This window comes from Sporothrix brasiliensis (genome assembly GCF_000820605.1).
Source record: "Sporothrix brasiliensis 5110 chromosome Unknown Cont20, whole genome shotgun sequence".
Classification (NCBI taxonomy): Eukaryota; Fungi; Ascomycota; class Sordariomycetes; order Ophiostomatales; family Ophiostomataceae; genus Sporothrix; species Sporothrix brasiliensis.
In genome coordinates this window covers 2,028,884-2,049,799 of record NW_024467139.1, presented here as the reverse complement: position 1 = coordinate 2,049,799, position 20,916 = coordinate 2,028,884, and the positions used below count along the sequence as shown (strand labels likewise).

Here is a 20,916-nt window from a genome sequence, read left to right as displayed (position 1 = left end):
CACACCCTTCACCCCCTCTATCCCGCACTTTCATTTGTCCATGCATGGATGCGCCCACACCCCAGTCGCTCTCCTGACCTGCTCGTCCCAGACTTCTGTGCGCTTGGGTGTGGTTTGGTGCCTCTCCTGCACTGTCACCACTTCGCTCCGCCCGAGTACGAGCTTCAGCGACTGTCCAGGTCTCAATTCGTCCCAATCCAGAAGTAGCCACGGCCCTCTCGCTGGCTACGTAAGATACACTGGCACCCACTTTTTGTGGCCCCGGCCTTCCCTGTTTGCTCTGTTGCTCCTGCCCCCGGCCATGTCCTTGTCTTTTCCCTCGTAACTCCCCTTTGCTCCTGCCAGCCAGAGACAGACACCAACCACCACCGTACCACAAAGGAAAAACAGAAGGAGGCGGTCCATGCTCTCGCTTTCCTCCTTTTCCTCTCGTCATTGTCCACTTCCTCTCGTTTTCATCATCACCAACCGTCCATCACCACTTTGATTTCGTCCCCTCTCCCATCCGCGTTTCCTTCGCTCTTTATCTGTGGTGCAATCGCCGCTCTCACTTTTTGTTTTCGACTCGCCAGCAACCGGCTCTCCCTTCGGCCTCCCTTCCTCTCGCCTGCGGTCGCGCTCCCCCCCCCTTGAAAACGGTCAATTTCCTCCCTCGCTTGTCGTCGTGGGTCGTCGTCTTTGCCATCGACCGTCCTGCACATCGTTCGACACTCGCTTAGCCTGTGAAAATAACTTTTCGCATTTTCTCTCGTTTTTGTATCGTCAGCATCGATTTCGTCGACGACTCGTTCAATAGCGACCCATGATTTCCCAGACGTAAATCGTTATCCATCGACTTCCAACTCGACAACCACAACCAAATCGAACAGAGGACCACCACCACCCGGTCCCCCTCTATCCGCAATCATGTGGTCTTCCGCGAGGTCGCTCCTCTTTGCCTTGGTCGGCGCGCTCAGCATCACCGCGGCTTCGGCCGACCAATTGCTAAAGTCCAACTCGCTCAACACTTGCCAGGCCAACTCCGGTTTCACGGCCAGTCTCTTCGATGTCGTCTTCACGCCCAACAACAACTCCGCCAGCGTCAACATGGTCGCCGTCTCCTCTATCGAGGGCCATGTCCTGTTCGACGTGAACATTATCGCCTACGGCCTGCAGCTCATCCGCCGCACGGTCAACCCCTGTGACGCCGGCCTGGCCGGTCTCTGCCCCATGACCGCCGGCAAGCTTTCCATGACGTTCAACATCCAAGTCGGCTCCGATGCCAGCGACGTTATTCCCGGCATCGCTTACAGCTTCCCGGATCTCGACGCCACCGTCAAGGTCTACATCAACATGACATCAGGTGACCAGGCCGGCCAGACCGTTGCCTGTGTCGAGGCCGACATCTCCAACGGCAAGACGGTCAACTTGCTCGGCGTCAAGTGGGCCACCGCCATCGTGGCTGGCCTGGCTCTGGCGTCTTCGGCTGTTGTCTCGGGCCTGGGCCACTCAAACGCTGCGTCCCACGTCGCCGCCAACGCTCTGTCTCTGTTCAGCTACTTCCAGGGCCAGGCCATGCTCGGTCTGACGGGTGTCAAGCTGCCGCCTGCTGCTTCGTCCTGGACGCAGGACTTCCAGTGGAGTATGGGCATCATCCGTGTGGGCTTCATGCAGACCATCTTCACCTGGTACCAGCGTGCCACGGGCGGCACGCCGTCCCAGCTGTTCAATTCGCTCACGGCTGTTTCCGTCCAGGTCGAGAAGCGCTCGCTCAGCCTTGCGGATGCCGCCTCGCAGTACCTTCCGAACGCCATTTCGTTCATGCCGCGCCACATTGCCATGGCCCCGCGCAGCCTGGTCCGCCATGTGACGACCGGTGTCAGCGCTGTGACCAACGCCGTTGCGAAGCGCTCCACTCTTGAGGTTAACAGCTCCGGCAGCTACGTTGTGTACGGTATCCAGCGCGTCGCGTACGTCGCCGGTATTGAGTCGACGAACTTGGTTCTGACGGGCCTGACCTTCTTCTGCATCTTTGTCGTCGTTGTCATTCTCGGCGTTGCTGCTTTCAAGGGCTTCTGCGAGCTTGCCGCCAAGCAGCGCTGGATCAAGAGCGACACGTTCCTTGAGTTCCGCAACGGCTGGTTCACCGTCCTCAAGGGCATCCTCTTCCGCGTCACGCTTATTGGCTTCCCCCAGATGTGCATTCTCTGCCTGTGGGAGTTTACCCAGGTCGACTCGCCTGCCATTGTTGTTCTGGCCGTCTTCTTCTTCTTCGGCATGCTCATCACGCTTGGCTGGGCCGCTTCCAAGGTCATCCGGATCGCCCGCCGCTCCGTCGCGATGCACCGCAACCCGGCTTACATCCTGTTCTCGGACCCCCAGGCCCTGAACAAGTGGGGTTTCCTCTACGTCCAGTTCCGTGCCTCGGCCTATTACTACATTGTCCCCATGCTGGTGTACACCCTGGTCAAGGGCATGTTTGTCGCCTTCGCCCAGTCCAAGGGCGTTGTGCAGGCGATTGCCTTTATCCTGCTTGAGGCCTTTGCTCTGATCGCCGCCACTGTCCTCCGCCCCTGGATGGACAAGAAGACCAACGCCTACAACATTGCCATTTGCGTCTTCAACTTTGTCAACGCCATTTTCCTGCTGATCTTCACCGACGTCTTCGGCATGCCTGGCCTCGTCATTGGCATTGTGGGTGTCGTTCTGTGGATCATGAACGCCGTCTTCTCCCTGGTGCTGCTGATTATGCTGATTGTGACGACGACTCTGGTCTTCATCCGCAAGAACCCCGATACCCGGTACCAGTTCATGGCCGACGACCGCGCCTCGTTCATGAAGTCGCAGACGCAGCTCAACACGACCACTGAGCTGGACGCCCTCGCTGTTACCGCCCGTGGCGACAAGGCTGGCTACAAGTCCAACCTTGACCTGGACGATGACAACGAGTCCATCTCGTCCGAGTCGCTGCGCCGCCGCACCGACCCCAACTTGGCGTCGGCCAATAGCGTCGCGGCTCCCAACAATAACTTGTACCGCGACCCGCCCCGCTCGCCCGTGGACCCGTCCATGCCCCTCTTCCCTGCCGACAACCGCAGCCACGCGTCGTTGCAGAACTCGGGCGGTGCGCCTCAAGCGTACGGTGGCTACGGCCCCGTTCCTGGCAACGCTCGCTCGCCGAGCCCGTACAACAACTCCGCTTCCAATCTGTCGGCGGGCGGCTACCGGCCACCGAACGGTGGCAACGGTTTCCGCCAGCAGAACAACGCTAGCCCTGCCAGCTTCCGCCAACAAAACAACGCCAGCCCGGCAGGCTTCCGCCAGCAGAACAATGCCAGCCCATGGCAGCGTGGTGCCGGCTACGACCACTAGAGGGGAACGCTACAGCGGCACCAACAGAGCTCCAAAGCATTGTGAAAGTTGTGTTGTTTGATTGTGCTTGGACGGACTGGCCCATCCAGCCATTTGTTGGGTAGCGTGTGCTTGGCAAGAACGTCTGTCTGCATCTGGCAGAGCAGTCCCTTGCTTGTTGAAATTTTATTGGTCTTTCGGTCTTTTTTTAATCTCTTTTTTATAAACAGCATGTCAAAAAGGCGTCTAAGGAAAGGAGGGCGACACTAAAGCCTAGGGTAGTTTTTTTTTGTTCTCTTTTCTCTTGTCTTCTGTATCGGAAGTGCGTTCGAGTATTTCTTTTGTCACCACCACGCTTCATCCCCCCAGCCTCCTCCCATTGCATATCAGGGACGGCTTACTCTATTCCCTCTGTACACAACCGACATCGTCCATTATCGCATCTGCGGTACTTTCTTTTTGTCTTTCATCTCTTTACTATCAGTCAACTTTTTTTTCAGTCTACAGATCACGCTTCACTAGTTATCTTTTTTCTTACTTCAATCACTGTTCTAAAGTACTTCTTATCCTTCACATTTGTAGTTCACCTCAGAAATACACACGTAAGTTGTGAGGCAGTTTGGAAGTTTTTATTCATCGCATTCTTTTGGGGTGGAATATTCAAGGGAAAGTTGGGAAAACAAATAGCCTTCGGGGCTTGTTACGTAGTTGTTACACATAGGAAACAAGATAAATATTAATGAAGTCAGGCAAAATAGAAGGTTGATAATGAAGAAAAGCCAATTCGCAGTCGTTTTCAAGTCATTAAGAGATAGAGTACACAGGCAAAAGAAAGAGCAAACACATAATACAAGGAGATAGAAAAAGAGAGAGGGAGAACCAGAGAAATGGTACAAGAGACGAGAGCCAAGAGTACAAATAAAAGAGGTCAGAAAAATGTAGTCACAAGGAAAAGAAAAGACGAGGAAGCACAAGACGATCTAGAAGAGATAGATGGAGAAGAAAAGAAAAAGAAAGAAAATAAGCAAAGGAAGTTGGGTGACGAGAGGCAACAATCATAGAGCAATGCTCTTAAGATCGCTGAGACCCTCGGCCTCGAGCTGGCGCATGGCGGCGTCGGTGCCACCGGCCTCAGCCACGGCACGCACAAGACGCTCGCTGAACTTGCGGGTCTTTTCTTGCAGCTCGCGCTCGCGACGGGCCTTGGTCTTGGACGAGCCGCTGGGTGCGACGCCGCTCATAAGCAGGCTGTGGTCGTTGGGCGTAAAGTTGACAAAACAACTGCCGCCGTTGGAAGAAGCGGACCGTGGGCGGTTGGCCTCGACTGAGGTAGACCGCTGGCGACGGCTGGGCGTCTTGGGCTCGACTGTGGATGCGCCAACTGCCGTGGCAATGGCAGCCGCAGCCGTCATGCTGGTAATGCCCTGCGTGGAGGACACGCGGCGCATGTTGCTGGCCGAACGGCGCTTGCGGATTGCGCCATGGCTAGAGGGTGTGGTGGCACCACTGGGCACGGTGCTGAAGCTGCTACTGCCGGGAGTGGGTGATGTCCGCGGCAGTGCCTGCATGGAGTGTGAGCGGCGGCCCAGCTGGTGGCCACGTGGCGTGCTGGGTCCGGTCATGGCGGCGGCCGACATGCCGGAGCCATCGTCACCGCTGCTGACCTTGGGCAGGTTATTGACACTGGACCGCTTGCGCGGAGAGTGCAGTCCGTCGCCACGGCTGCCATGGTAACGGGCACCGGCCGAGGGGGCGCGCGGCTTGGGCCGACGGCTGCCACCGTTGGCTGTAGCGCGGTGGTCATGGCGGTGCTCGTACTCAGTAGCAGGAACCGGCGGAGGCGGGGGGTAGCCCGTACCCTGTGGTGCGCCGGTGACGCCCGGGAAGTAGTACTGGTTCTGCTGGCTGCCCGGTGTGGTGGTGCCGGCCGCAGGCGGCATGTGGATCATGAGACCGTTGGTGGCCAGGTCGGGCATGCCGTAGCAGAGGTTGCCATTGACATCAAACGCCTGCGCGTTGGTAGCCATGTACTCGGGCGGGAAGCCAGTGTGGACGTTTGTGGTGTAGAGGGTGTCGGCGTCGCTGGCCTGACTGGCCTGCTCCAGCGGGTCACCGACGGCGGACTCGACGATGGACTGCTGCCACCAGTCTTCATCGGTGTCCATTGCCATAGCAGAGGCGTCGTCCTCCACGGTAGCTGCCATGGCAGCCATGGCAGCTGTGGCACTGGCCGAGGCAACAATGTTGGAGCCGGACATGTTGGCCGCGGCGTCTGCCAGGTACGCGCTCGGCGAGACCAACTGGCCGTGTCCCGTGCTTCTCCCAGAAATTTTTATGGCACTCGTGACAGGCGTGATGTCGTTGTCCTCATCTTGGATGTGCTGTGGTGAAGTCCTGCCGCTGGGCGCTGACGGCATCACAGAGGGCCAGCACGCGCTGCTCACACCACTGGGCGGCGGCGGCTGAAGGTGCGGGTGCGGCTGCTTCTGCTGCTGTTGTGGCGGATACTCCGTCTTGACGTGCGGGCGCAGAGCAAGCATGGCATGCTGCGGGTGCGGCTGGGGCCCTGGGGCACCACCTCCACCAAAGAAGGCGTTGGTATCCGCAAACGGATCGTCGACCAGGCCGTTCACAAATGTGGCCATCTCGGTCCGGTGCAGGTCCTCTTCGCTGACGTTCTGGTGGTGGTGCACCAGTTGGTGGTGATGGTGCAAAGAGTGCTGTGGAAACTGTGCGGCCACCAGACGGTGGAACTGGGGGCCGTCAGCGACGGACGAGGCGACAGAAGAACACGCAGACGTAGAGAACGTCGACGATGTGGAGGACAGAGACGATGCCGTGCCGGTATGTGGTGGAGTTGGCGGGTAGCTGCCCAAGGCGGCGGCGTGTGCGGCCGACATGTCAAAGTCAAACTCCGGGTTGTCCGAGCGGTGGCTGCGGTAGTGAGCGTGGTGGGTCTTGTTAAGCTCCGGCATGCCGGCGTCGTTGAGGGTGGCCATGGGCGCAACAGTAGGTGGCACGGCCTCATGCATAAATGCGGTGCGTGAGCGACGCATGTTTGACGCCTTGTTGCGGAGAGTTGCGTAGATGCTCTCAAAGCGGCCCGTCTTCTTGGGTGAGGACGAGGCCGTGCGCTGCTTCCTAGGGGAGAGTGCAGGCTGGCTGGGGGGAGGCAAAGGGATGTTGTCTCCAGACAGGGACGAGCAGGAGGCAGATGCTCGGTGGTTGGGATGAGGGTGGACAGGCTGGGAGCCGGGCAGAGGCTGCTGGGGGTGTCTCGGCGATATGCGAGCAACTTGGGCAGAGGGAAGAGGAGGAGGAGGAAGAGGGGGATGAGCAGACTGTTGAAGATTGTGAGAATGAGACGGAGAATGAGGCTTGGGATGAGAATGGGAAGAATGGGAAGAAGGAGCAGGACGGGAAGGCGATGAGGGCGGGGGGTTAGAGGGTAAATAAAGAAGTTGGGGAGCCTCAGAACGAGACGGCGAGGCAGAGGTTGTTGGGCCTGTTATGGTCGCAGTGCTAACAGAACTGGTCATGGACGATATGGACGAGGCGGTGGCCGCAATGTCCTCGTCTGGGCGATGCATGATCGAGAGATCTTGGAGACGGAGGAGCTGGTCGTCGTCCGTGGTGTTGCTGTTGGAGGTTGGCGCATTTCCTGGCGCCGGAGCTGTCGCTGGCGCGGCTGTTGCTGCTACTGACTCAACCGTCGCAGGTTGTGAGGGAGGCCGAGCAGATGCGGCGCTAGTAGTCGAGGCAGAGGCCATCCTGGCGTGGCTGCGACCCCTGGCCGTCTGTCCTTGGTTAGCGGGCACATTCCCGATCGGGAGAGAGGCATCAGAAACGCCGGCATCGCCTTGGGGCCAGGTGACTGGGGGTGTTCTTTGTTGAGGAGGCTGCTGCTGGAGATCATAGTGCAGCTGCTGGGGCGTGGCTCCAAGGGGGGGTGCGTCGTGGGGAAAGGGCTGCTGCAGGTGCACGAGGGAGTGTGACTGGGGATGTGCCTGGGGATGTGCCTGAGGATGTGCCTGAGGATGTGCCTGAGGGACATGCACCAGCTGCTCTTGGCTGCAAGTGACCGACTCTTGCATCTGGCGCATCTGCTCGTTGTGCTCCTGCAGCTGCTGGAGGTAGATGGTCTGCAGGTACTGTGTATGCTGCTGCTGTGCCTGCTGCTGGCGGAGACGACGGTTCTCGTCGTCTCCGAACAGATTGTCGCCCTCAAAACCTCCTTCACCAGCGGCCGGGACCATCTGATACTGGCTCAGAACAGCATTCATCTCGTCAATCTCCTCCTGGCTCATCTGCTGGAGCTGCTGCTGGAGCTGCTGGAGCCGGTCATACTCGCCGTCCATGGCGTGGCCCTGGGCGTCCATTGTCACGAGATGGGGATCTCTCTCTCTTTCAAAAAAGAAACGAAAAAAAGAGAAAGAAAGAAAAGAAAGAAAGAAAAAAGAAGCCCAGGAACACGACGTAAACTAGCCGTACGCTTCCCGTTTCGACCAATCAGGCTCACGGACCTGCAGTAGTTGCAGTCGCAGGGTGCAGTAGCCGCAGTACTGCAGACGATGCAGGCGATGTGGACGATGCAGACGGGTTTCTTTGTTTGCTTCTGCAACGGCGATCCCCGGACGGTCTTTTTTTGGCAGCCGCGTTCTTTCTCGACTCGCGTGGTCTTGTTTACTGCCGATTTTTCTTTCTTTCAGAATTTCTTTCAGTCCTTTCCTCGGCCTGTCTTTATCGTCTTCTTTGACAGACAAATCAGTCTAACGCAGACGGTGCACGTCTTTTCTGGAGTGTGTGGGTGTGAAGGTAGACTAGTCTGTCCCTGCGCAGGGATAGACGATCAGGGCAAAGATAAACTGTAAAGAGGCCGAAGCAGGTGGTGATGCTCGACTTGGCTTCGGTGGAGAGGCCGTTGACGATCTCCAGAGGTCGAGGTATAACGTCCACGGTGTGGCTTGCGGAGTGATGTGGCCTGGGTTTGTTTTTGGTTGCTTTTTTTTTGGTTGTTGTGAGGTCGCGAGACTTGGATTGTCCCGAAAAAGTAAAGCTCCGTTATTGAATGGTGTGACTTCCTGGTTGGGTTGTTGTGAACAGGAAGGAGCGACGTTCTAGACGATGTGCAAAAGGCAGAAGGAGAGGGAGAACACGTCGAGCTGGTCTTTCCTCTTCGGTCGAATCGGCGGGCACTTTCCCGTTTTGAAGAGCACCGTTCGATTGTGCTTTCCCCCGTGATGCCCGTTTATGACCGTTGGTGTCGATGCTTGGTCGTTCCTGCCACCCTTGCTTCTTGTTTTTTGTTTCTCGTTCGGACTCTTTTTCGCAATGATTTTGGAATCTGGCTGCCGCAACTTCCGTCTTCCTTTGTGTACGACAAGGAAGGTGGTGACTTGGGGATTGTAGTCGTTGTGGGAAACTGGTCAGCTCGACTTGAAACGGAAATAATGTTGAATGGGAAGGAGCGATGGCGTTTCAAGGAGTAAAGAAATATAAGTTTAGAAAATAAAAATAAAAATAAAAAATAAGATGAAGGTGCAGAAGAGCTGAAGACTGAAAGGATTGTGTGTCGATGCTGGCTGGAAAATGCAGTAGAAGTCAATTGATGCTTGAAAGGCTCTAACAATCGCGACGGAGACGAAGACGAAGAACATCCATAATAGACGATCACGTCGATGAGAAGGAGAGTTTTGTGAGGCAAAAAAGTATCAAGGCGAGAGAAGCAAAACAGCAACAAAGTATATCAGAGTCCGAGCATGCTTTCCAAGTGTCCGACTCAGTCTGTTTGCTCCCCAGCGCTGTCAACAAAATATTACAATGGACTGCAGCATCACTGGCACGGCAACAAGACGAGGCAGGCGACTTTTTTTGGTTCTTCAACTTTCAAGTAGGTACACGACAGAACAGCACTGATAGTAGCTGTATGGAAGAGGGCAGTCGGTCACAAGGAACTGTACGGCGAAACGGCGTCGTCAAGGCAATCGTTTACATTTCTGACGTGCACCAAACTTGCTGGAAATGGGGCCAGAGCAGGCCAAAACGACCGGCGAAGATCACCCGAGGTTTCAGTCGACAAGCCTCTTTCAGCAAACAGCCGCACATCGTATTACATCAACGTTTGAAGACTAGTCTGCACTTGCTAGTGCGAGTTGTTTTGCAAAACGTTGGCCAAATTGTGCCTTGACTTTACAACACTACAGCTTAACCCGATGGAGAAGGCCGTAAATCTTCAGAAGCGACAATCGACATAGTATCGACACAAACCCAACCAGAAGCACGACACCAGGGCAAAGAAAAAGCAGCACTGTATTTTGGCCATGCCGTATGGGCGCTGCAAAAGAACGGTGCGAGTTTTGTTGTGTTGTTGGTTCTAGAGAAAGATGGGTCATGTACTGATCCCTGTAATACGATTGGCTGAATAGTCAGGGAGAGTGGGACGGCCATTCCTCATCTACATAGTGTGATTTCCTCGTCCTTGTGGGCTTTCGTGTCAACAAGTCCAGCATGCCAGTTGGTATTGGTAGGCGAGTGCAAGACATGTGTCCAGGCGTGTGTACAAGTGGTGTGTCCTGTTTCCGTTGAAAAGGAAACAATTGAGACCAATTTGCGGTGGGAGGATAAGCCAAAAAAAGAACGAAAGAAGTAAAAAGAAAGAAAAGAGAATAAAGAGGACAGAAAAGTAAAACAACTCCAGTCAAAGAGAACAGAATAACAGAAACGAAAAGAAAGACAGAACAACGTACAGATACAAAGTACAAAGTATGTTTTCAGCCTTCTGGCTTGCTCTTTCTTTGCCTTTGACCAAGTTGTCTTTGACAGCTCCGGATTGTGGCTTGGCAGACAAAGCCGGACATGGGGGAGGGGAGGGGTGCAATATTACGGGAATTTGAGCATACGAGAGGTTGAAAAGAACAGGGGGCAGAATAGACCAGAGTGCAAGGCGCTGGACGATAGGAAAAGGAAAAGCGGCCATGGAAGAGGAGAGTCGACGAATAAGAGGCCAAGGAAACCGGAAGAGTTGGATGAATGAGCGAAGAAAATGAAGGTCGAGGACGAAGGTAAGAGGGGAAAGACCACGGAAACTAACGTATCCTTTGCTGCCATAAATAATACAGCACACTTGTGCAATCGTCGAGTCCACCACAGAGAGGCGGTGAATAACTCCGAGTAAAAACGGGTGCCTTGAAAAAGGGAAAAAGAAAGTCTCCCGGAGCCGAATATGCAAGTTAAAGACTGTACGAAACACAGTACTACCGCCTCCTCATTTACATGGCACAAAATAAGGCATATTTCTGTAGTCTTCTCCCTACACAGCTGAACTGATGGTAGATAGAATACGACGTCCGGTTGTACTGGGGGCGACAGTGGGAAATATGCTTGAATACGAAAGATGGTGTTGAGAAGATGCAAGAGATGTATTTCTCGAGGGACGATTATTTCCATCTTCATGAAGCGGCAGCTGAAAAGATGCAAAGAGAGGGATGTGATGGACAAGTCGCTTGCTGGGGAGAAGGCAAGGAGACCGACATGCCCACCCCCTCAATGCATCCACATTGGGCAATGAACCGCCTTTTTTTAGTTATTTTATTTTATATTTTCCTCCGATACTGTTGGCAGATTTCCGCCATCTCGTACTTGCCTCAACGGTTGACTTATTCTCGATACTCAATGCTCACTCGTCATTTTTTGGCTCATGATTGGTGTTGGCGCCGGAGTTGACCATCTCCCTTTGCTCGTGGCGGGTGATGAACGACGGCCATGTGGCTAGAGCTAAGTGAGCCCTTGGATCGCCAGACCGTCGACTGATGTGCTTTTGGCTTTGGATTTGGCGTCGATTTTGTCTTTAGACTTATTTGATGCCGTTTGCCGCTTAAGCGCGCCTCGAAGGAGCCTTCAGGCCCTGTTCACCGTTCCCCATCTTAAGCAGGTAAAGGTAAGATAATCTGCCGTACCGTCAAGTAAAGGCGAAAGAGAATAAAACCTGGGGGTAAGGCAAATGGCATGACTAGCTCAAAACGTGGCCTGAAGCTATTGTGTACGTCGAGTTCTTTTCTTTTATTTTTATTTTATTTTTTTTATTCCTTTTATTTCTTTTCTCTCTTTCTTTTTCGTTTGTTTCTTGATCTTACCGGCCGACACCTATTATGCTCTCCGCTCTTTCGGATAGTGCACCCTGTCATGTCTTCTGTCCCACATCCACTCAACAATCTTGTCAGAAGCCAAACTGTCATCCGCCACCCCCAACTACGCCCAGGATATGCCAAAAAGGTGCCTAGCATGATGTCTTTTATGCGCCAGTTCGACCAGAGTGCAACTGTCAGAACCAACAGACGGCACTAACCCCATTTTGAGCTTGTGTGCATAATGCTTTTTTGTGCGCTACATATCGTAATTCTGTCATACGCAGTATTTTTTCTCAGGCTGTCGTATTCCGGCCTGTCTTCTTTTGCTTTTGGTTGGACGCCAACCTACTTATTGTGGCCGCCAAACCCAAACGGGCCAAGATCCGGAGATGTGATCCTTAGTACACCAACTGACGGCAGCTCAACACTATGCTTGTCCAGCCTGCTGCAATGCAACAAGGGAGACCAAGATGGATAGTTTAAAGTCAAAAAAGACAAAACGCAAAAGACAAAAGACAGAGACAGGGGAAAAGAAGGGAAAAGAATGATAAAAAGGCTTGAATGGATGATCAGACGACCTTGTGCTGCTGGGCCCAACAGACGATCAGCCAACAACCTGTATCTCGACAGCCGTTGAGGCTTTTGATAGCGTGGACGGGCTGTTTTTGTTTGTTGTTGGCAGACCGTTTTTCTTCTTCATTATTATCCTCTATACTCGTCTCTGGCGTTCTTGTTTCCTTTTGTTTACTCCTCGTTTGTCTTCTTTCGTTTCACTCCTCTCCGTTTTCCCTTTCATTGTCGTTCACTCCTTGCAGAAAACATATCTACCGAGACCCCGGGTACGAAGACAATAGGTTCGCGACCGAACTGCCCGACTCCTCGGGGCGGATACCTGACGCACAGGGATTGTATTTTTAAACTTTTTCGGAGGGCGAAATAGAGAGAGCAATGACCGAAGGGGGGCCCGTGTTTGCAATGATTTGCTTCGCATTCGTGCCGTGTAGATGAAGGATGCAGATGCAGGCGCAGATTCCTTTCCTGTTAGAAGTCTCTAGCCCGTACGTCGCACAAAAGACAAAGAGACAAAAACGTCTGTTCACTGGTGTTATCCATACGAAGGTAACCAGGTGGCTGGGGAGGTTGAGGTTGGAAGAGTTGCCTATTTTGTCCATGTTGCAAATTTGTGCATTATCCGATGTCCGTCCACCTTATGAAAAACGACGAGGCCGGAGAGGTGACTTGCAGGAACAAAGAATGGAAAGGACAAGACATGGCTGTATGTTGCACACAGATGCGTAAAGATGTACGACGCAAGAGGATGCAAGATGCAAGAATCTAGCTGCAGACAGCCAGGCAGAAGCAGGGCGGACGAATATTGCTCCTTGCTATCGAGGCCATCACCACCAGTATTTGTTTTGTGGCAAGAAGACGATGAGAAATTAAAGGGAAAAAAAGAAAGAAGAAAAAAGGAAGAGAAATATGACTACAGAAGCCAATGGCCGGCCGTTACGATAGCAGGATAGGGGGGACGTCTGCATTACTGTTAAGCATACCGCAAGGACAAGACGACTGCCATTTCATGTTGAGTAGGATTTTGATTTGATTTAATTTGATTTATTTATTTATTTGATTTCTTACTTCTACTGCGTCACCCTGACATCGGCAGACCTCCTTCACCACGACCGCTTCTCTTTTACCACTCCCCTGACGAAAATCACTTCTACGGCGTTTCTGGAACATTTGAGCTTGCAGCCACAAGTAGAAAGGGAGGCTGTGGTCCCACGAGAACTACTGCTCCCACCTATTTTGACATTCAGATCTTCTTGACTACCCCCCATCTTCTTTTCAATTTACTAACTTCTCACTGCCGTATGCCGTATGGTATTCTCTTTGTTTGCTGCAGTCGACCACGAGCCACGAGGGGGCTCTGCGTAGTGGTGGAGTCCATTATTTGCGTCGTTTTTGGATCGCTTGTTATTTTTGGCCGTCTGCTTCGGCGTTACTTTGCACACACCATTATCCCCCACAACATTGCATAGCCTTCTTTGTCCGCATCGCTTCCTCCCACCCCTCCTTTTTTGATCTCTTTCTTCTCCTGCATCCCCTTCTTCCTTTTTTCTTTGTTGACAGCCAACCACCCCTGTACCACGGCCAACTTCCAATTCCTTCCTTTCGCCTTCTCCGAGCCTTCGATTCCTTCTTTCTTTCCCACGTCCCATTCTTCTGCTCTTCGTGGTCGCGGCACGTATGCATGAACTGACTATTATTGCACACGCCGTGCCGCATATACCATCCTGTTCCTCGAACCTGGTTTGTCGTCGTTGCCTTTAAACACAACAAACGAGACAATGGCCAACGAGACTTTTTGAGATATAGTCTACACTAACGCCTGTCTCACTGCTACTTGTAGACAAGTACTTTGTATTTTCTCGCTCTCCTCTTTCCTCTCTCTCTCTGTAAACCCGGTTCTAACACATGGCTTCATACCACACTAATCCTTACAAGGATTAAACCCGGCTTTACAAAACTGTAGGCAATCATGACCGGGCGAACAACAGTCGCGACTGACCAGAATAGTCAGAACAAGTATCCAGACCAATAGGACATCGTTTATGTGCTGCACAACTGCGAAGCGAGAAGGAAGGGAGGGGCAATCGACTGTCTGTTTGTACGGAAGAGGATACACAAGCGAGAAAACTGTTGAAGCAATACAACGAACAGACACACACACAGAAAGATAGAGAAGGAGGCAGAGGCGTGTCAATTGACGCGAGGTGTGGGAACATGTCAAAAGTGCATGTCACAGTAAAAAAGTAGGCCTGTCAAAATGGACTCGAAAGACGAGAATAGAAAGTGTGCCATCCCATCTGCCGATGCCCGGGCCTGTCTGTTGTCCTCTGCTTCTGCAGGGTGTCGAGGCCCCTTGCATGCCTTTCCCCTGTCCTGAACCCAGCCTTTTCAGTACTGACGAGCAGCCACACTAAGCACTTGCTAAGTTGACTGGATGGATGTCCGGTGCCCTGAAGTAGGTATGCAGCAGCCTGTCGCCGGCGTGCCCGGTCGGGTGCGCATCGTGCTCGTCCGTATCAGGAAGCCGGGAGAATGAGTTGGGATTGTTCAGGAGGAGGGAGGGAGGTCCATGTATTCCGTATGATGCGACGTATAGCGCAGCAGCGCACGGCGGTAATCCGGATCGAGAGAGAGAATGAGACGTGAGTGCGCCATACACCTACCTTCCTGAACCGTCCTCCGAACTGAGAGCCTTCCAAAATGTGGTGTCAGTATGTACAATGGTATTCGGACTCCTCCGAGTGTCATTATGGGCGCGCTCCATACATCAAGTCCGCTTGCCACTGGTTTTCGGACGGCACAGAACATTTTCGTTGCTCTATTCAGCTTACATCATGATTTCGCTGGTCGTTGGAGACAAGACGTCGACGCGGCCGGTCCCAGTCGAGGTACGGTCTGTGAAAATACTTAGCCTCATCCAGGATGCCGTGGGTGTGGGCGAGGGTACCATCGGGATATGCACGATGGCCCATGAATTAGCCGTCGCTGTAGAACACCACTTCCTCGCGTCCTCCCAGACGCATTGTCAGCACTCGTCAGTTCGCAGTGCTTTCTTTTTTTCTAGCTGCCAGTCAGTACATGTTGAGAGCCAGCAGGCAAGGGCACCGCGTGGAGGCTGATTTGAAGGTATTCTGAATTTTGAATATTATTGAGATGTTTTAGAGTGGGCATTTGTGACTGAGCCATCAACCCAAGCCGCGATCAAACCGTTTCCCCTGGTTTTCAGGGCCAGTGGGTGAGTGACAACGAGCTTTTTAATCCTGTTTCCTTCTTCCCAAAAAGCCCAGGTATCCATGAAAACAACCGACCAAAGCGACTCAGAATGAGACAACAAAAGAAGGTCCAAAGGGCAATGAACAAAAAGAAGAATAGATGCGAGAATGATGCAACGGGAAAGAGAAAGAGATAAGGGTATCGTCCCACGCGGAGAATGTAAGCTGAAGTAAGAAGAGCAGAGCGGACAACGCAAAGAAACGCCTGGTCAACAGCACTAAATGAGCACTATGGCAAACACCCGTCTAAAAGAATCCCAAAACGTCCTGAAAATCGAAACGAGGAATCTTGCAAAGGTGCATAAAATGACAACAAATGTAAATCAACAAAAAAAGAAACGAAATGCTGTTGTTTTGTATCCCATGTAGGATATCAGAAACGGTCGTCTACAATAAAGGTTGAAAAACGCCAGAAGCTATCGTCGTCAAAACGTCAAAAATAATAAGTTGAAGCAAGATGTAAATGAAGACAAGGCCGAATCAAGACATGTCGGCGGGCACATCGATCGACTCAGGGGCGGACGGTGCCCAAACAGGAAGCAGGTACTGCTGCGTCGGTCGTTGCACTTGTTCAGGCTGTTGCAGTTGAGGCTGCTCAACCTGCATGAGAGCTGGGTCCGGGACCGGCGGTACCAAGGGCTCAGGCGGTGGTGAGGGCTTCGCTAGTGGGACAGACTGCTTCTGAGCTTCGGAGTGGGCTGTGGCCAAACGAGCGTGCTCGCGGGTTTGGCTTGTCCTGCTTCTCCTCTCTCGGCTTTCACGGGGTTGGTTCGCATCCTGTTCTCGTTCTCGGTTTGGATCACGGTTTGCTCTCTCTTCGCGTTTGCGAGCTCGTTCCCGATGGCGTTCCCTGCGCCGTTCGCTGCGCTGATCGCTTTGCAAACCGCTGCCGTCTTTGTGGCTGCCGCCCCGAAGGCTGCTGGTGCTGTCATTGGTGGCCACGCTGCCATCGCCAGGCGGTCGCCGCCGACGCATACGCGGCTTGTTGTGCACGAGATTCGTACAGCGCATGGCCACTTCGGACGACAGGCGGTAACGGAAGGGTCCTATGTACTTGTGGAGAGACTCGGGCTGATCCGGGTCCCATAGTGGTGGCAGTGATCCAATGAGCGAACTGTTGATGCTGGAGGAAAGGCCGAGAGACGGAGCCTGCGCTTCGATGGCGATTGGGTCTGCCATCTCGACATCCATCCGGTCGTCGGTCGGTACTACGACATTCGAGCCATTTGTCGAGCTACCATCGGCAGAGTTTTCCGACCGAACACGCTCGGCCTCACGGGCCATGGCCATTTGGATCAGCCGCACACGTTGAGAGGGGAGCATGTACTGGCCGCTCGGGGTGGTGGTCTTCGCGCTGTCTTGATTAGTTGCGTGCGAGAGAGTGGTCGAGCCCGACGCAGATCCGGATACAGGTGTTTGCGCGCCCTCAGCTTCTTCCGGGATTGTGGAAACGCGGTCGGCAATGCTCTCCGTATTGGGTTTATCCATGTCGGCCTCTAACGTATCCATGGGCGGGTTCGGCCCGTCACTGTTATGTAAAAAGGAAAGTTGGTGTGGCTGGAGGTAGGCAGTGTAGAACTGTTTTCTCGGCTGTAGGCGCTCGCTGGTTCGGGTTGTTTCTCTTGCTGATGATGCTTCAGTAGATGGGTAGTCGCTGCGCTGGTCATTGTTGGAAGTGGTATCTTCAACACGTGTATCCATAGCATGTGGGCTACGAACAACGGAAGAGTCGGCCTCGGTCTTATGTGCAACCATATCAATTGCAATCGTTTCGCTGTGGTTGTCAATGGTACCCGTGATAAGCGACGTAGAAGCCTCGACCATGCTGCTGGAACTCAACCAGCCCTTCATATCGTAGCCGGACGACGGAACATCGTTGTGCAAGGGAGCCAAGTGCGGCATAGTGAGAGCTTCGCGTGACAAGGGAAGGGAGTGCGGGGGCGGGATATCGCTTCGTGTTGATGCGGATATGGAGGGTTGACGGGAGTGAGGGCGCGATTGTGGCAGAGAGTGAGAGTAGGACAGTGATTGTGAGTAGTAGGAGCGTGCGTAGGGCTGTGGGTGAGGGTGGAACGAGTGTTGCGGATATGGTGCTAGCATAGCCATGGATTCGAGGGGAAGCGGTGCCAAGTTATCGTCTCCCAACTCAATCGACGATGCTGCCGCCAAAGCTGCCGCTCCAGTACCAGCTGGTACCAGTGCTGGTATTGTCTGCTCCGCCTGCGCGGCGGCTAATGTTGCTGTTGGTGTTGCCGTTTCTGCGGGAGGTACCGTCTCTGGTTTCGGCTCTTGTGATATGTCGGTCTCGGGGCCGGTCTGCCGATGAAACGGCTTCAGGTCGAGGTTGAGATGACGCACGCTGGCATCAGCTAAAGCGGTTTGGCGCATCCGCATGCGCTGCAAGCCGTGCGGAACAACGGGACCGGCATCGATATCCACACTAGGCGCATACGACGACGAGGGACCGCGCTGGGACGCTGACTCTAAGGGCGATGGTGACGGCGGCCGAATCACACAGTCACCATCGTCATTTCGATTATCCTGGTCCATGTCGACTTCGAGATCCATGACGGGTTCGTTGCCACAACGGCGCAGACGGAACTCGGCCATGCCAGGGCTGAAATTAGCCAGGGCGTCCCCATATCGGCTTTCATATCGATTTCCGGGGCCACTACAAAGCTCGCCGCCTCGGCTGCGTCCGCTGCGTCCGCTGCCAATACCACTTCCACTTCCGCATCCACTGACACTAGTGTTGATACTGCCGCTAGTGCTACATGGTCTGGCTGCCTTCGTATGCTCGAGATGGTGGCGGCTGAACTCGCCGGCGAGCTGTTCGACTTCCCGTGGTGTTTCCGCAATAGACGGAGCCGATGCGGACGGCGAGAACAGGAACGGCGGCGAATGTGAGGGCGAGCGTTCCTGCGGGTTGGCATCGAGTGGGTACGGCATCCGTCGCCGTTGGCGTGACTGTTTCGGTTGCTTCGTAGCCTGGGATCGGTGGTGCAAGAAGGCGGAGCCTGCTGGCGGCATGGCAAGCAAGGACACGAGTGGCGATTGGATGTGCTGTGCAGCCCTAGATTGTGATGAGTTTGGCGTATGCTGTTGTAGACTTGAACTTGAAGCCGATGATGAGATGGGTTGCTGTGGTTGCGACTGTCCTTGTGGTTGCGTTTTTGACGGTGGACGAGGCGATTTGGAGTCACGTCGCCGTTGGCGCGGCCATGTGCGCAAGTTTCGTTGCCGCAATGCTGAGAGTAAAGCAAAAGATGACGGCATTGACGACGCATCGTCGGTGTCAACAGCTTCAATGGAGTCGGTGACGGTTCCTGGGTCGTTGTTTATTGGTATACTGCGGTGAATATTCCTGTTGTCGAGGTCGCCGCCGCGGCCATCGCCATCATCAGGCGGCAGCGGCGGCGGCTGGCCTGAGCCATGTGGTTGTCCGAACATCCCTCAATGTGGATGGGGACGACGGGGCCCACGGCCTCACGACAACAGCGTCGTCAATTTCGGGCAACCCGTTGGGTGTTTGATACTATTTGGCCATGTTATCGCTGCTGGTCCATTCGGCGAGTTTGTTGATTGGCCGTACAGTTCACGATTGTGGTGTCAGAGCAATGCTGATGCTCACAAGACGAGACACCATGGACCGGACGAGAGATAAAAAATGAGACGGCGATAAGGTGAGAATGTGAAGAGACGAAGACGATGGAACGCAAGACCGAAGAAGGAGAGAGAGAGCGAATGAAACACAAAGTGTCTAAGACGAGGGCGAAGGCGCAAGGTGTACGGGATACAGGGAACACAAAGTGAGGCCCAGTGCCAGGCGCCAGGAGACGCAGGAGGGCGTACACAGGATATACGACTGTGCAACTTGGGGAAGCCAGACGAGGAAATGAGGAGGTGGGCGTGAGAGAAGGAGACGACAGAGAGTGAGAGAGTGAGATAGTGAGAGAGAAAAAGACAAAGAGGCGGGATAAAAGGCGAGTGTTACACGACAAGGTGGATCGTGCGAAATAACGATCGATTGGCAGGAGGAGACGACAAATGTGGTGAGAAGGACGATCAAGAACGCGGAAAGCAGAATGCGGGTGGCTGCAGTGAAAGAGTAGCAGAGCGGAAGCCCACAAGAGAGACGACGAGAGGCCTGAGTGAAAGCGTTGGCGTCTGAGGCGTAGCCGTCTGGTTCAATGTCGACAGTTGAAAGATGGGAGTCGAGGCCAAGAACGTCGTAAAGTCGGCAGTGTTGACAAACGCACGATGCAGACTGCGAAGGAAAAGAGACGGAGACAGCACGATGGGACCAACAAGGTAAAGAAGGAAGGTTTGTTCACTGGAGAAGAAACGCCTGGCCGTGTTTCTGTCGGTGGTCCCCTCTTTTCTTGGCTACTCCGTGGTTTGGTCGTGGTAGTATCCCGCCGTCGTCGGGAAGACGATCCTTTCAGGCCCAGCCGTCCCCTCGCTTGGGATTTGAGGTTTACAGCGAGTCTCCGCGGTTCTTTTGGACAAGGTTCGTAGTTTGTGGGGCCGCAGCAGTGCTGGGACTCGATGGGATAATACTTGACAAACACTTGGTTAGAAGACGCTACTCACTGGTCAAAAAGGAGAGACAGGGCATGAGTAGACGAAAAAGGGTGAAGGCCAGGTCGTGAGCTTGAGAGAGACAAGGGCGTGGGTGGACGGGTGTGTGGATATCTGAGTTTTGGTGGAGATGGGAGGGACAATGACACCCCCCAGGAAACGGAAGAGGCCAGACCTAGCCCCCATAGAAAACGGAGGCGTGGCTCTTGAAAAGGTGATGGGACAAGACGTTTCTTTCTATTTTTTTTTTTTTCGTGTTGTATTCACTGTCGAAGAGATAAACCTGAGAAACATTCTGGTTGTGGGCAGTGCATAGACCAGAAGCACTCCGTATTTGGGCGGGTCCATCATTGTTGTTCACAATGTTAACGATTCAGTGGCAAGATAATATCTTACATATCATCTGGATATGCACATGTCCTCTACGGTGGAGCTGGCGAAAGCGTTTCGGGGCTAGGATGGCTAGGACGGGTAAAGGCTTGACGCCGGGTCGGCCTGGCTGGAGTGGAGGGAGAAATCAGCGTGTCGACCAGGAAGGACCCGGAAGGGACCCCCAATAATGGGGGAAATTGGAAGGCTGCAGGGAGACAGGGGAAGCGGTGGGTAGCAACATGGGAGACTGAGAATTGACTGTGAGATGTGGAATGCGAACCTGGGTACGAATTACCGTCGTCGCTTTTTCATATTGAAACTTACCTTGTAAAGTTTGCTTGCCAATTGCCGACGACAATGACAATACAGACAAGAGGACAAAGGAACAACCTGTGAATACAAAGCCTGTTGGATGCGTAAAGGCTTCATCGTACCACTCGAGGGGCGTAGAGACGAGAAGAAACAAAAAGGGCGGAATGAGAGGATAACAAAAAGGCGGTCGGACAGACCCGGCAATAGGGATTGTGATAGATAGGCTGGGCTCGGTGTGACCGAAACACAAAGATCGGGAAGTCGATGTTGGGACGCGGAGGCGAGGAGTGAGGAAAGATTGGCGGTATGAAGATGCATGGGGGGGGGGGGGGGGGCGCACGATGCCCATGGCG

At 53.7% G+C, this 20,916-nt stretch overlaps 4 protein-coding genes across 4 annotated transcripts; 1 reads left to right on the top strand and 3 right to left on the bottom strand.

Moving 5' to 3' along the window:
- Positions 1-906: 906 nt before the first annotated feature.
- On the top strand, positions 907-3,351 carry SPBR_06679 (uncharacterized protein; the record flags this gene model as incomplete). The annotated part of the gene is made up of 1 exon (XM_040764935.1): positions 907-3,351. One exon carries the CDS (start codon positions 907-909, stop codon positions 3,349-3,351), a length of 2,445 nt encoding a protein of 814 aa, XP_040616542.1.
- Positions 3,352-4,385: 1,034 nt separating this feature from the next.
- Positions 4,386-7,709, bottom strand: SPBR_06479 (uncharacterized protein; the record flags this gene model as incomplete). The annotated part of the gene is made up of 2 exons (XM_040764735.1): positions 4,386-6,488; positions 6,858-7,709. The coding sequence occupies 2 exons, from the start codon at positions 7,707-7,709 to the stop codon at positions 4,386-4,388; spliced, it is 2,955 nt and encodes a 984-aa protein (XP_040616541.1).
- An 8,069-nt stretch (positions 7,710-15,778) lies between these two features.
- On the bottom strand, positions 15,779-18,328 carry SPBR_06645 (uncharacterized protein; the record flags this gene model as incomplete). Its single annotated transcript, XM_040764901.1, has 1 exon — positions 15,779-18,328. One exon carries the CDS (start codon positions 18,326-18,328, stop codon positions 15,779-15,781), a length of 2,550 nt encoding a protein of 849 aa, XP_040616540.1.
- Positions 18,329-18,497: 169 nt separating this feature from the next.
- SPBR_08032 (uncharacterized protein) lies at positions 18,498-18,748 on the bottom strand (the record flags this gene model as incomplete). Its single annotated transcript, XM_040766282.1, has 2 exons — positions 18,498-18,546; positions 18,579-18,748. The coding sequence occupies 2 exons, from the start codon at positions 18,746-18,748 to the stop codon at positions 18,498-18,500; spliced, it is 219 nt and encodes a 72-aa protein (XP_040616539.1).
- Positions 18,749-20,916: the final 2,168 nt, after the last annotated feature.